This window comes from Equus caballus, chromosome 14 (genome assembly GCF_041296265.1).
Source record: "Equus caballus isolate H_3958 breed thoroughbred chromosome 14, TB-T2T, whole genome shotgun sequence".
Lineage (NCBI taxonomy): Eukaryota > Metazoa > Chordata > Mammalia > Perissodactyla > Equidae > Equus > Equus caballus.
The window spans coordinates 59734081-59746995 of NC_091697.1; the positions used below are offsets into that span (position 1 = coordinate 59734081).

General features: G+C 37.9%; 1 protein-coding gene across 18 annotated transcripts in view; it reads left to right on the plus strand.

Annotated features, from left to right (window-relative positions):
* Positions 1-6269, plus strand: part of RAPGEF6 (Rap guanine nucleotide exchange factor 6) — a 201485-nt gene extending 195216 nt beyond the window's left edge. For 17 of the 18 annotated variants that reach the window (XM_023616914.2, XM_070232665.1, XM_070232666.1 and 14 more), the window contains 2 exons: positions 324-638; positions 1529-4929. In XM_023616914.2, coding sequence (XP_023472682.1) covers positions 324-638; positions 1529-1554 — 341 coding nt within the window. In that variant the 3' untranslated portion in view covers positions 1555-4929. 18 annotated transcript variants of the gene reach the window in all.
* Positions 6270-12915: the final 6646 nt, after the last annotated feature.

Sequence of the window (12915 nt, forward strand, 5' to 3'; positions counted from 1 at the left end):
TGACTCCATCACCTTTAGGGCTGGTGTTACCTGTGATATGAGGGCTGAACTGCAGAAGGAAGCTTATCATCAGTGTCATCTCCTTCAACTCTCTCTCATTCTATTTAATGTTTATAAAACCTAATGTAACTTATGTATTTTAAAAACAGGTTTAAAAAGTTTATTAAACTTTTAAAAAATTTTTTATCTACTGTCATAGTATTCAAATATATTCATTTTGTCTGTTTTTAAGTTGTTTTGTCACTGTAATAAGTTTCAGTATGGTTTTTTTAATCATTTCTTATATTTTTATTAACATTTCCATTGCTTATTTTTCATGCCAGTGTACTGTGTCACCTCACCCAAGAAGGAGGATAGGTATAGGGAGCCACCTCCCACTCCTCCAGGATACATGGGGATTTCTTTAGCGGATCTAAAGGAAGGACCCCACCTACACCTAAAACCTCCAGATTATAGTGTGGCAGTGCAGAGGTCAAAGATGATGCATAACAGCCTCTCTAGACTGCCACCCGCTTCTCTCAGTAGCAACCCTGTGGCCTGTGTTCCATCGAAGATTGTAACTCAGCCTCAGAGGCATAATTTGCAGCCATCCCATCCTAAAGTAGCAGCTGTGACTGACGCAGATAGCGAAGCAGATGGTATGTTGACAAACTACCTTAATGGCTCTTAAATGAATTGCTGAACACATTAAATGGTCTTTAGTCTGGTGTTTTACGTAATCAGTAATATTTTATTTAAATGCCTTAGAAAGCTCTGTTAAAAAAAAAAAAAGAAAATCTCTGAATATGATGGTGTGTTTTTTAAATGGAGAGGGCAAGCTGCTTATTTCTGTGTGCCCAGTACCTTTCTTCTGGGTCAAATGGAGTATTCTTATATTTGATAGATAGCATCTCAGTCTAATAGGATAATTTTTAAAGGAGGCACTTGACATTAGTAGAGTTGTGTTTTACATTAACGCGTGGAAACTTGAACTGTAGGTGTGAAAATGCCAAATTATCTGAAATAATGCTGTTGATACAGTTCCTCTTATTGGCAAAACTCTTGACCGACTTTGTAGCTGTGGCATTAGTTAAAAAAATGATTTGCTTTAGGCCAGCCCTGTGGCCAAGTGGTTAAGTTTGCGCTCTCCACTGTGGCGACCCAGGGTTTCACTGGTTCAGATCCTGGGCGCAGGCATCCCACGTGCCACAACTAGAAGGGCCCACAACTAAAATATACAACTATGTACTGGGGGGATTTGGGGAGAAAAAGCAGAAAGGAAAAAATGATTTGCTTTAAGAAATTTTATCCTTTTAAACAATAGAATAATAAAGTGACTAAAAAGCAGTTATGAAATTCCTGTTTTTTGTCAGCCTTCAATGTAATCAGAACTCCTAAATGTCATTACAATAAAATCTGGACTTTGGTGGGATATTTGAGAGAATTTCTTTGTTGAAATTGACTAATTCTGTAAACAGATAACTAGATTGTTAGTTGATCTTTATTAATATGCTGATCCACCACTTAATTGTGTTTTTATTATTTTCAGAAAATGAACAGGTTTCAGCAGTCTAGCCTTTGGATGACCTGTTTAAAGTCTACTGAAAGTCATGGCGAAGGAGTGGGCAGAACCACCTCATGATTCTGCAGGCCGTTGCCAACAAACAGCTCGCTGCTGCTCCCAACCCAGCAGTTTCATTCCCTGTACTCCGAACAGTGTGATAGCCCTGAATCCTACTTCCTTTCGTTTAACCCCCGCAGATGCGTAGTTTCCTCAGCTCTGGATGTTGTGCCTGGATACCAGTCTTCACTTTGCACACCACACCTGCCTTGGGACCACAGTTACTAGAACAAATTCAAACTCAAGAGTCCTCCCATGTCTATCACTATAGATTTTCTTTAACAAGTTGTTTTTTAGATAGTGGTAGTAGTATTTCTAAGCCATAGCTTAAGCTAATGGACAAGTTCAAAATGTCTGCCAATACCAAGGGTATTCATGTGTATTTGACAGTAATTTATTATTTGAAGTTTTGTGGTTTTGTTTGTATTTGGGAGCTCTCGTTAGCTGTTGTTTATGTTTGGGGCCATAAAACTGTCTCTGGTCTGACCAAACAGAAATTGTCTTGACAGGGCGATATGCTCCATCTGTACAGAGATGTAACTCGATTTGTAGCACCAGTGCAATGTAGGGTCTCAGTTTGAGTGGAATAGGAAGCCCTTGCGGTTGAGGTGTTAGGAAGGAAAAATACTGCCATCTGCTGGTTGTGATTGGGAAGGCCAAATGAAGCTGCCAGAGGGTTTCTTTGGGAAAAGGAGAAGGCTATGATGGGGAATTTCCAAAGAATTAAATTTTCATTTTAAATAACATGTATACCAATTCTTTCTGAAGTGAAAGTCATGCTGCATCTAACTGCAACTAAAAGTATAAATTCAGTAAATAGAGAATGGGTTCTAGAGAGTTCTACTCTGTAGAAACCCAAAAGTAAAATTTTTCACAACTCAAATATGTAGTTCATTTTTTGTAAAGAAAGTGTAATCATTGATGGTATAATCATGAAGATGAATTTAGCAGTTTGCAGTGTTCTGCAGCACCTCCTCTCCTCATCTCCGACCCTGAGGCTATGTTCCATCTTGATACAGCCTGCAGCTCCCAGCTGCCTGCAGTAAAGCTCATTAGCCCATAAGATGTATAATTGATTGAAACTTTTCTGAGGAAAGAGGAGCGAGAATTATGGGAATAGTTATCTCTTTGTTCTCAGTTGTAGCCCTTGAGGAAAAGGAGATATATACTTTAACAGCCTGTTGGGTATGGCGCTCTTAGTGTTTAATTAAAATTTCAGTGACTGTTTACTGGATAAACTAGACTTTCCACATTTTTACAAATTAAATGTTTTCTATATCCTAAGTTTAAATTTTTTCATTTTTTCTAGTGAAAAGGCAAGTGAAAGTTTAATAAACTTTTATGACTACCAAAAAAAAAAGCCAAAGCCATTAATGTGCACTACCCAGATCACAGTGGAGCCAAAATGGATTTACTTCTGAGTGGTTGTCCATATGTGAATTTACAGGATTTAGTTGGTCAGTGACTTCCTTTTCAAGAGCTTGTTCTCTTTTTTTCATCGCTATCTCTTCCCTCTCTCTGTCTTTCTGCCTGTGCCCTTCATTTTAAAATTATAAATCAGTTCCAAGTGGTAAATGGCAGTAGTCCATCTTTTCCATCAAAATGATTGTCTCTTCATTTTAGGAAAAATGGCATGTCTGAAAAATCCACCTGGGGAAAAAGTGTTTATGTGAAACTTAAGCCTTAGAAATTAACCCCCGGTATGTTAGAATGAGGCTACTTGGCTCCATAGCTTTCTTGGTCCATTGCAATGAAAAGTAGCCTGGATCAGAAATCCTGGTTTGAAAGTCACACTAGTGATTTGACCTATTAACAGTGGTCCTCTGATCACAAATTTTTCCTTCACTGATTTACACAATATTGTTTTTATGTGTAGAGCAAAACAAAGAAAATGGAAGATATTTTTGCTATAACCCTCTTTTTATCAGGTTTGGGTATTTATTCTCACTATTTTATATCCATTACCCCAGAAAAATGTGCTGTTTGCACAGTATCTATTTATTTGCAGGTCTTTCTAACCGAATGGGAGCCTTACCCATCTTTGTTGTTAGTGGTGTCAGTAATGCCTTGCACAGAGAGCTGGAGGCTTGTGATTGAGGCTGCACCTTGTAGCTGCCTTTGTTTCATCTAGCTTGAACTGTGAGTGTTTGAGTCGGCCGATCACATTGATCAGGCACTAAAGCCAAATGCTTTGTAGTTTGATATGTATGTATCCCTTAAAAATCATGGAGTGTGATCTTTCCATTTTAATTTAGGGTACATTTCTGCCTTCTCTTAGTTTGTCATATGACCAGAACAAGAGAAGCCTTAACCTGTATTTGCTCCAATTCTAAATCCTCATTTTTTTTTTGTTTTTATTTTATATATTTATACCTTTGACAAAGAGACCAGTGCCCACATCCCACCACAACTCTGAATCTATCAGGACTGTTGAAGCAGTAAATCCTCAGTGCAAACTTTTGCCAAATAATAAGTATCAACAAAATAATCTCTTCGTAATGAAAGGTTCAGAGAATTAGTAAATCTAATATATACTTCCATAAAAGTTTATTGTAATTAATAGGTTTTTACTTCTTCCAAATGATTACTTTCAATATGATCTTCAGGGAGAAAAAAACTTAAATGGTTTTCATGAGGGTGATAAGTCACAATGTCATCATGTGCATGACCTCCTCGAGAATCTCTCCCAGGCTGGAAATGTGGCAGTAATCATGGGAGTTTTCAAGAAGAAACCTACTTTTTATAAAGTGTTGTCTCCCCTACAAAAAGATGGGGAGAAAGTTTCCTTGTATATTTAAAACAATGATTATTCTAATATATTTTGTTTCTAAAAATGTGATATTAAAGTAGATATATCCCTTTAGCATTACCTTAAAGGCTAGAACAAAGGGGTAAATCTTCAGAAAAGTGTCACAGTACATTTTCAAGTTTAGACTTGAATCCCAGTTCATCTTTAGCTTTCGTTGTGCTTTTTTAACGCTTCTTTATTTTTGATACACAGACTGCAGTCGTACTTGATTTTTTAAAAATTAAAACATGAGCTTATCAGCAAAAGACAAAAACAGAACTGCACAGTCCTAATAATCAAATAGCAATTATACTGCACAATTCAGTGATTGTAAAGTATCCTGTAACAAGCAATGTTTGTTTCCTATTTTTTGATACCTCTTAAACTTATGTCTTTTAGAAAGACAGTGCCTCTGTATGCTTTTTGTATTTTTACTGAGTGTAAATATTTGTTATATTTTTGGTTAAGAGAATGTAAAAGTACCATTATTATTAGCATATCTACTAATACATTGGTGGAATCAATAAAGAATCTACAATAACCTTCTCTGCGCTTTATTGCAAATGTATGGAAGCAGACAAAATAATTACACCCAGTCAAGAGAGCCAGTCTGGGACCCATGTTGGTGTGATGTCCTTATTTTTTAAGTCTACAGAGAAATTGAAATGGTCCATTTATTGTTGACTTTATAGTATCTGTAAAACACCTAGCTATTGTTTAGTTTTTTAAAAGTGTGATTATAAGCCAAATAACAGTGGCTTGAATCCCATTGGGGCCTGTTTTTGTCTTTTAACAGAAAAGTCTACAGCCCTGTCCAGGGCTTATAAGGCGACTCCACAATGCTGTCAAGGACTCAAGGCCCTGACGTTTACACCTCACCTCAGGGCATCACCTTTGTGAAACATCAGGTGTTTCACAAAGGAAGGGGAGGGAAAGGTGCAAATGTGTGCCCCTTTTTATTAGCAAAACAACAGCTTTTCCAGAAGCTTCATTTGAGTGTTTCTGCTTATGTCCCACTAATCAGAACTGTGTCACATGACCAGTGACTACAAGGAAACCTGGGAAATGAACTTTTTGAGCTGAGCAATTGATGGCCCTAAATAAAAGTGGGATTCTTTTCAGCGAAGAATGAAAGAATGGATATTGAATGGGCAGCTGGCTGGGTCTGCCACAGCATGCCTGTTGTCCACTTCTTTAGAAAGTATATGTAAATGCAGCAATTTCTTTTATGAGATCAGATCTCAGAACCCTGGCAAAGAAGGAAGAAATTCTGCTTTAGCACTCCTTTCTAAAATCCTTCCAATCTCCCCTCTGCACCCAGAGAATGTTACTCCCATGATAGGTAAGGCTTCTGCCTCCTCCTGACACACACACCTGGTTTTCTCAGGCCATTCCTCCCCATGATCATCTCTCTGCAATGTCACTAAACGAACTAGTTTGTTTAGAAAATATTAAACACAAGTGTAGTGGGTTGAATAATGGCTACCCAAAAATATCAAGCCCTAATTCCTTTAACTTATAAATGTTACTATATTTGAGAAAAGGGTATTTGCAGATGTAATTAAGCATTCTGAGTTGAGGAAGATTACTTTGGTTCATCTAGGTGGGCCCTGAATGCCATCACAAGGGTCCTCATAAGAGAGAGGCAAAGGAAATAACAGACATATAGAAGGAGGCAACGTGAAAACAGAAGAGAGATGCAGCCAGAAGTCAAAGATGTTAACAGCCGCCAGGAACTAGAAGAGAAGAGACTTCCTTAGACCCTCCAGAGGAGTTCCGCTCTGCCAACTCTTTGATTTGGACTTGTGGCCTGTTGCTTTACGCCACCCAATTTTTGGAAATTTGTTACGGCAGCCCTAGGAAGCTAATACATGTCATTGTATTTGATGTTTAGGACCCAGAATTTGCAATTAAAGGATGTGGTGATTCAAACGTATACCTCAGGAATGCCCCCTCTCTCTACCCCAAAGAAGCATTTGGTAAAGATTGGAGAGGGACCAGCCACCCTGGAGGCCTCCTTTTCAGCAGCCTAGTCAGCCTGTTGTGTTTCCAAGTGTTCACAGAAAGGACACACATCACCCTGGCCAAACTTGGTATTTTTCATTTTTCTCATTTCAGACATTCTGGTGAGTGTGTTGTACTGGTATTTTACTGTGGTTTTACTTTTAATTTCCATAATGATTAATATTGCTAAGCATCTTTTCAAATTGGCCATTTGGATATTCTCTTTTGTGAAGTGTCTTTTAAGTCTTTTGTTTGTTGCTAGAATATTGGAATATAGTTGTTTTATAATGACCTTGTATCTAGCAACATTGCCCAATTCATTTATTCTAACAGTTGGTAGATTCTTTTGAATTTTTGTATATACTCATATCTGTTCATAATGACTTTTATTTCTTTCTAGTCATTTTGCATTTCATTTCTTGCCTTACTGCACTGGTCAAAATGCCGGTACAATGTTGAAGTGCTCAGGGTGGAATTCCTTCCTTTGTTCCTGACCTCAGGGGGAAAACTTTTTGATTTCAAAATCCGTAGGATTTTTGTAGGTATTTTTTAAGTCTAAGGATATTCCCTTTTATTTATGGTTTGCTAAATGGATTTATAATGTTGAATTTTGTCAAATGCTTTTCTCGAATCTATTGAAGATATAGGATTTTTTTTAATCTGTTAGTGTGGTGAATTAGTTGATTTCCTAGTGTTTTGGGCATATAAAATTATATATACACACATATATATTTTTAAAGATTGGCAGCTGAGCTAACAACTGTTACCAATCTTTGTGTGTGTGTGTGTGTGTGTGTGCTTTTTATCCCCAAATCCCCCCAGTACATAGTTGTATATTTTAGTTGTGGGTCCTTCTAGTTGTGGCATGTGGGATGCCACCTCAACATGGCCTGACAAGCGGTGCTATGTCCGTACCCAGGATTTGAACTGGCAAAACCCTGGGCAGCCAAAGGGGAGGGCGTGAACTTAACCACTCAGCCATGGGGCCGGTCCCTAAAATTATATATTTTAATCTCATGTTTTCCTCTTCCATAAATATTACCCTTCTTGTTTCATGAATTATTGCACTGCTCAGAATTCTGAAGCAACGTTAAAGAACAGGAATGAAAGTGAAAATTTTGTGTTGTCCACAAATTTAATTGGTGGAGAGTGTTTTCAGTTTTTCATCTTTTTTTTTTAAGTAATTTTAGTGAGATCATAATGGTTTGTGACATTGTGTAATTTTGGGTGTACATTATATGTATCAGTTTCTTTTTTGTTGTTTTTTTTTTTTTTTGAGGAAGATTAGCCCTAAGCTAACTGCTGCCAATCCTCCTCCTCTTCTCTGAGGAAGACTGGCCCTGAGCTAACATCCGTGCCCATCTTCCTCTATTTTATATGTGGCTTGCCAGGCGGTGCCATGTCCACACCTGGGATCCGAACCTGCGAATCCCAGGCCACTGAAGTGGAATGGGCGCACTTAACCGCTGTGACACTGGGCTGGCCCCTATGTATCAGTTTCTGAATACACTTCATCATGCTCACCCCTAGGAGTCTAGTTTTTATCCATCACCATACGTTTGTGCCCCTTTATCACTTTCGCCTACCCTCCAACCCCTTTCCCCTCTGGTAACCACTAATCTGTTCTCTTTATCCATGTATTTGTTGTCTTCCACATATGAGTGAAATCATGCAGTACTTGTCTTTCTCTGGCTTATTTTGTTTAACATAATACACTCAAAGTCCATCCATCTTGTTGCAAATGGGATGATTTTGTCTCTTTTTATGGCTGAGTGGTATTCCATTGTATATATATACCACATCTTCTTTATCCATTCATCTGTAGAAGGGCACTTGGGTTGCTTCCACATCTTGGCTATTGTGAATAATGCTGCAGTGAACATAGGGGTGCATAAATCTCTTTGGATCATTGATTTCAAGTTCTTTGGATAAATACCCAGTAGTGGGATAGCTGGATTGTATAGTATTTCTATTTTAAATTTTTTGAAAAATTTCCATAGTGGCTTCACCAATTTGCGTTCCCATCAGCAGCATATGAGCGTTCCCTTTTCTCCACATCGTCTCCAATGTTGGTTGTTTTTTGTTTTGGTAATTATAGCCATTCTGACCACTGTAAGGTGATATCTCATTGTAGTTTTGATTTGCCTTTCCCTAATAGTGATGTTGAACCATCGTTTCATGTGTCTGTTGGCCATCTGTATACCTTCTTTGGAAAAATGTCTGTTCACATCCTCTGCCCATTTTTTGATCTGGTGGTTTGTTTTTTTCTTGTTGAGTTTTATGAGTTCTTTATATATTTTGGAGATCAACCCCTTGTCTGATAAATGATTTGCAAATATTTTCTCCAAGTTGGTGAGTTGTGTTTTCATTTTGTTCATGGTTTCCTTTACTTTGCAGAAGATTTTTAGTTTGATGTAATCCCATTTGTTAACTTTTTCTTTTGTTTCCCTTGCCCAGGTAGCTCTCAGAAAAGGAACAAGACAAGGGTGTCCACTCTCACCACTCCCATTCAACACAGTACTAGAGGTTTTGGCCAGAGCAATCAGGCAAGAAAAAGAAAGAAAAGGAATCCAAATTGGAAAGGAAGAAGTGAAACTTTCGCTGTTTGCAGATGAGATGACTATATATACTGAAAACCCTAAAGAATCCACCAGAGAACTATTAGAAGTAATCAACAACTACAGGAAAGTTGCAGGGTACAAAATCAATTTTAAAAAATCGGTTGCATGTATATATGCTAACAATGAACTAGCAGAAAGAGAAATCAAGAATACAATCACAACAAAAAGAATAAAATTTCTAGGAATAAACTTAACCAAAGAGGTGAAAGACCTGTACACTGAAAACTATAAGACATTATTGAAAGAAATTGAAAAAAACAAAGAAATGGAAAGATATTTCATGTCCATTGGCTGGAAGAATAAACATAAAGTGTCCATACTACCTAAAGCGATCTATAGATTCAATGCAATCCCAATCAGAATCCCAGTCACATTCTTCAATGCAATCCCAATCAGAATCCCAGTCACATTCTTCACAGAAATGAACCAAAGAATCCAAAAATTTATATGGAACAAGAAAAGATCCCAAACAGCTGAAGTAATCCTGAGAAAAAAGAATGAAGCTAGAGGCATCACAATCCCTGACTTCAAAATATACTGCAAAGTTATAGTAATCAAGAAGCATGGTACTGGCACAAAAACACACACACAGATCAATGGAACAGAGTTGAAAGCCCAGAAGTAAAACCACACATCTATGGACAGCTAATCTTCAAGAAAGGAGCCAAGAACATACAATGGAGAAAGGAAAGTCTCTTAATAAATGGTGTTGGGAAGACTGGACAGCGACGTGCAAAAGAATGAAAGTAGACCATTATCTTGCACTATACACAAAAATTAACTCAAAATGGATTAAAGATTTGAATGTAAGACCTGAAAGCATAAAACTCCTAGGAGAAAATATAGGCAATACACTCTTTGACATTGGTCTTAGCAACATCCTTTCGAATAGGTTTTCTAGTGTTAACCCTCACTATATACCCCTGCTCCCTCACTTCACCTTCTGCTTTCCCAGAACAAACCCCACTTGGTCATGATATGTTATTTTTATATATCTCTAGATTTATTTTGCAACATTTTGTTCCAGATTTAAGAGATGGTCTATAATTTCCTTTTCATGATTAGTGTTAAACTGGTCTCATGGAAAGATCTGGAAATTGTTTCCTCTTTGTCTGTTCTCAGGAAGTTTATGAAGGATTGAATTCTAGCCACTTTCGCCTTCCTGGCCTCCCACCTCCATCTCTTTGGCCCTGGAACACTGCTGAGCTCTGTGTGAGTTTCCCCTCCCCTGTGTTATGGCCTGTAAATTTTCTGCAGGCAGTAAACTGGGGCAGTGATAGGGCTCGCTTCTTTTCTTTCTTGTGCTCTGAAGAATTACTGTCCTTCAATGCCTGATGTCCAGTGTCTTAAATGGCACCGTTTTATACATTTTGTCTATTTTTTTAGTTGCTTCAGACAAGAGGGTAAAGGGCCAGTTGTTCCATCTTGATCAGAAGTGGAAGTGCATATATAAAATTTTAATACAACTCTCAGTAAATAACAGAAGCAGATACACCCTCTTCCACCAAAGAAAATCAGTAAGGATATAGAAGATTAGAACAACACAATTAGCAAACTTAATCTAATGGACCTATATAGACCACTGAATCAACAACTACAAAATACATGTTATTTTTAGGGGAACATGGAGCATTTGTCAAAGTTGACTAAATGTTAAGCCATAAAGAAACTATTAACAAATTTCAAAGAGTTGAACTTACATAGAGAGGGTTTTCTGCAGCAAAATTAAAGTAGAAATTGGTAACAAAAACTACATAATTTAGGGGTGCTAGCCTGATGGTGTAGTAGTAAAATTTGCACACTCCACTTCGGCAGCCCAGGGTTCCCAGGTTCAGATCCTGGGCACAGACCTAGCACTGCTTGTCAAGCCAAGCTTTGGTGGCATCCCACATGAAATAAAGGAAGATTGGCAACAGATGTTAGCTCAGGGCCAATCTTCCTCACACACACACAAAATTACAAAATTTGGAAGTAAAGAAATGTACCTCCCAATAAACCAGTGGAGAGTAGAAATTATTTTGAACTGAATGAAAATGAAAATATGAATATCAAAACCTTTTGGATGTGATTAAAGCCATACTTAAGGGGAAGTTTATAGCCTTAAATGCACATATTAGAAAATAGGGGCTGACCGATGGCTCAGCAGTTAAGTGCGCACGTTCCGCTTTGGCAGCCCAGGGTTTGCCGGTTCGGATCCTGGGTGCGGACACGGCACTGCTTGGCAAGCCATGCTGTGGCAGGTGTCCCACATATAAAGTAGAGGAAGATGGGCATGGATGTTAGCTCAGGGCTAATCTTCCTCAAAAAAAAAAAAAAGTAGAAAAGCTAAAAATGAATTAGCTAATCATTCTCCAGGAACCAAAATAATAACTAATTAAATTCAAATAAATGAAAGAAAATAATAGAAATTAATGAAATATATAACATGCAAAAAAGATTAACAAAACAATAAGTTAATTTTTAAGAAGAATGATAACATTGCTAAACTCTTGGTGAGAATGATCAAGGAAAAAGAAAAAGGGCAAAACCAATGTTAGGAATGCAAAAGAATCATAATTATAGTCACTAAAGAGATAACAAGATACTTTGAATAACTAAAATGTACATGAAATAAATTCATGAAAACACCACTTACCAAAACCATAATGAGAAGGAAAATTCAGTAGTCCTAGAACTGTTAAAGAAGTTGAATCTGTCATTTAAAAGCCTTTCCACAAAGAATATTCAAGTCCTGGATGGCCTTGCCTGTAAGTTGTATGAAAAACTTGAAGTAACACTCATATAACAAAATCTGAACAATGGTAGGGATTTCTTAAATAAGATCCTCGTAAGAAAACACTATCAAGGAAATGATTGATATTTGACCAATTTAAAATTAAAAAGCTATTCATCAAAAAATACCTTTTAAAAGAGCAAAATGCCATAGAGTTGGAAAATATATCGTAATTCATACACTCTTCAAAGGACAGGAATCCAGAATATATAAAGTACTTCTATAAACAGAGAAAGAGCTTGCAGTAGGAAAATGGGCAAAAGAGCTAAAGAAGCACTTCATAAAAGAGGAAATTGTCCAATAAACATATGAAAAGGTGCTTAATCTTATTGTGAAAAACTCCACATGGGTTTTGTTTGTTTGAGGGAGATTAGCCCTGAGCTAACTACGCCAATCCTTCTCTTTTTGCTGAGGAAGACTGGCCCCGAGCTAACATCCCTGCCCATCTTCCTCTCCTTTATGCGCGGGACGCCTACCACAGCATGGCTTTTGCCAAGCCGTGCCATGTCCGCACCTGGGATCCGAACCGGCAAACCCCCGGGCCACCAAGAAGCAGAACGTGCGAACTTAACCACTGTGCCACCAGGCTGGCCTCTCCAAATAGGTTTTTAATTGATGATGGGGAAGTGTTAGCTGTGCTGCCCTCTCTTTGGAGTGTGGTGGCAGATGATCATGGACAGAAAACTTTCTTTGGAAGAAACAAGAATATGGACTAAAACGGGGAAGTTGTGGTAAAAATACTCTGGAACCACCAGATGGCACCACGCTACAGTGTGACTCCTCTTGGGGGTGGAGGGCTGGGCTCTTTGTCTTTAAAAATCTAAGAGCAACGCAATTTCTTAGCCATCTCTCTAGGTTATGTCTACAGTCCATAGTGAGGTATTTTGGGATACTCCTCCTTCACAGAGGTAACGAAGCTGAAGCATTTCCGACCAAAAAATATAAAATTTTAGATTCTGTTTCGATGATCTTCAGACAGTAATGAGTGGACAGTGTGGATACAGCTATTTTCTAATGCAGTGTGTGTACATTTGGACATAGGATTTGGAAGACTTAATGAGTGTGTCTTTTCCAGGGCTCCTGAGGGAGATCTTCCAGAAAATACACATGGCCCGCCTCTGAATAGGAA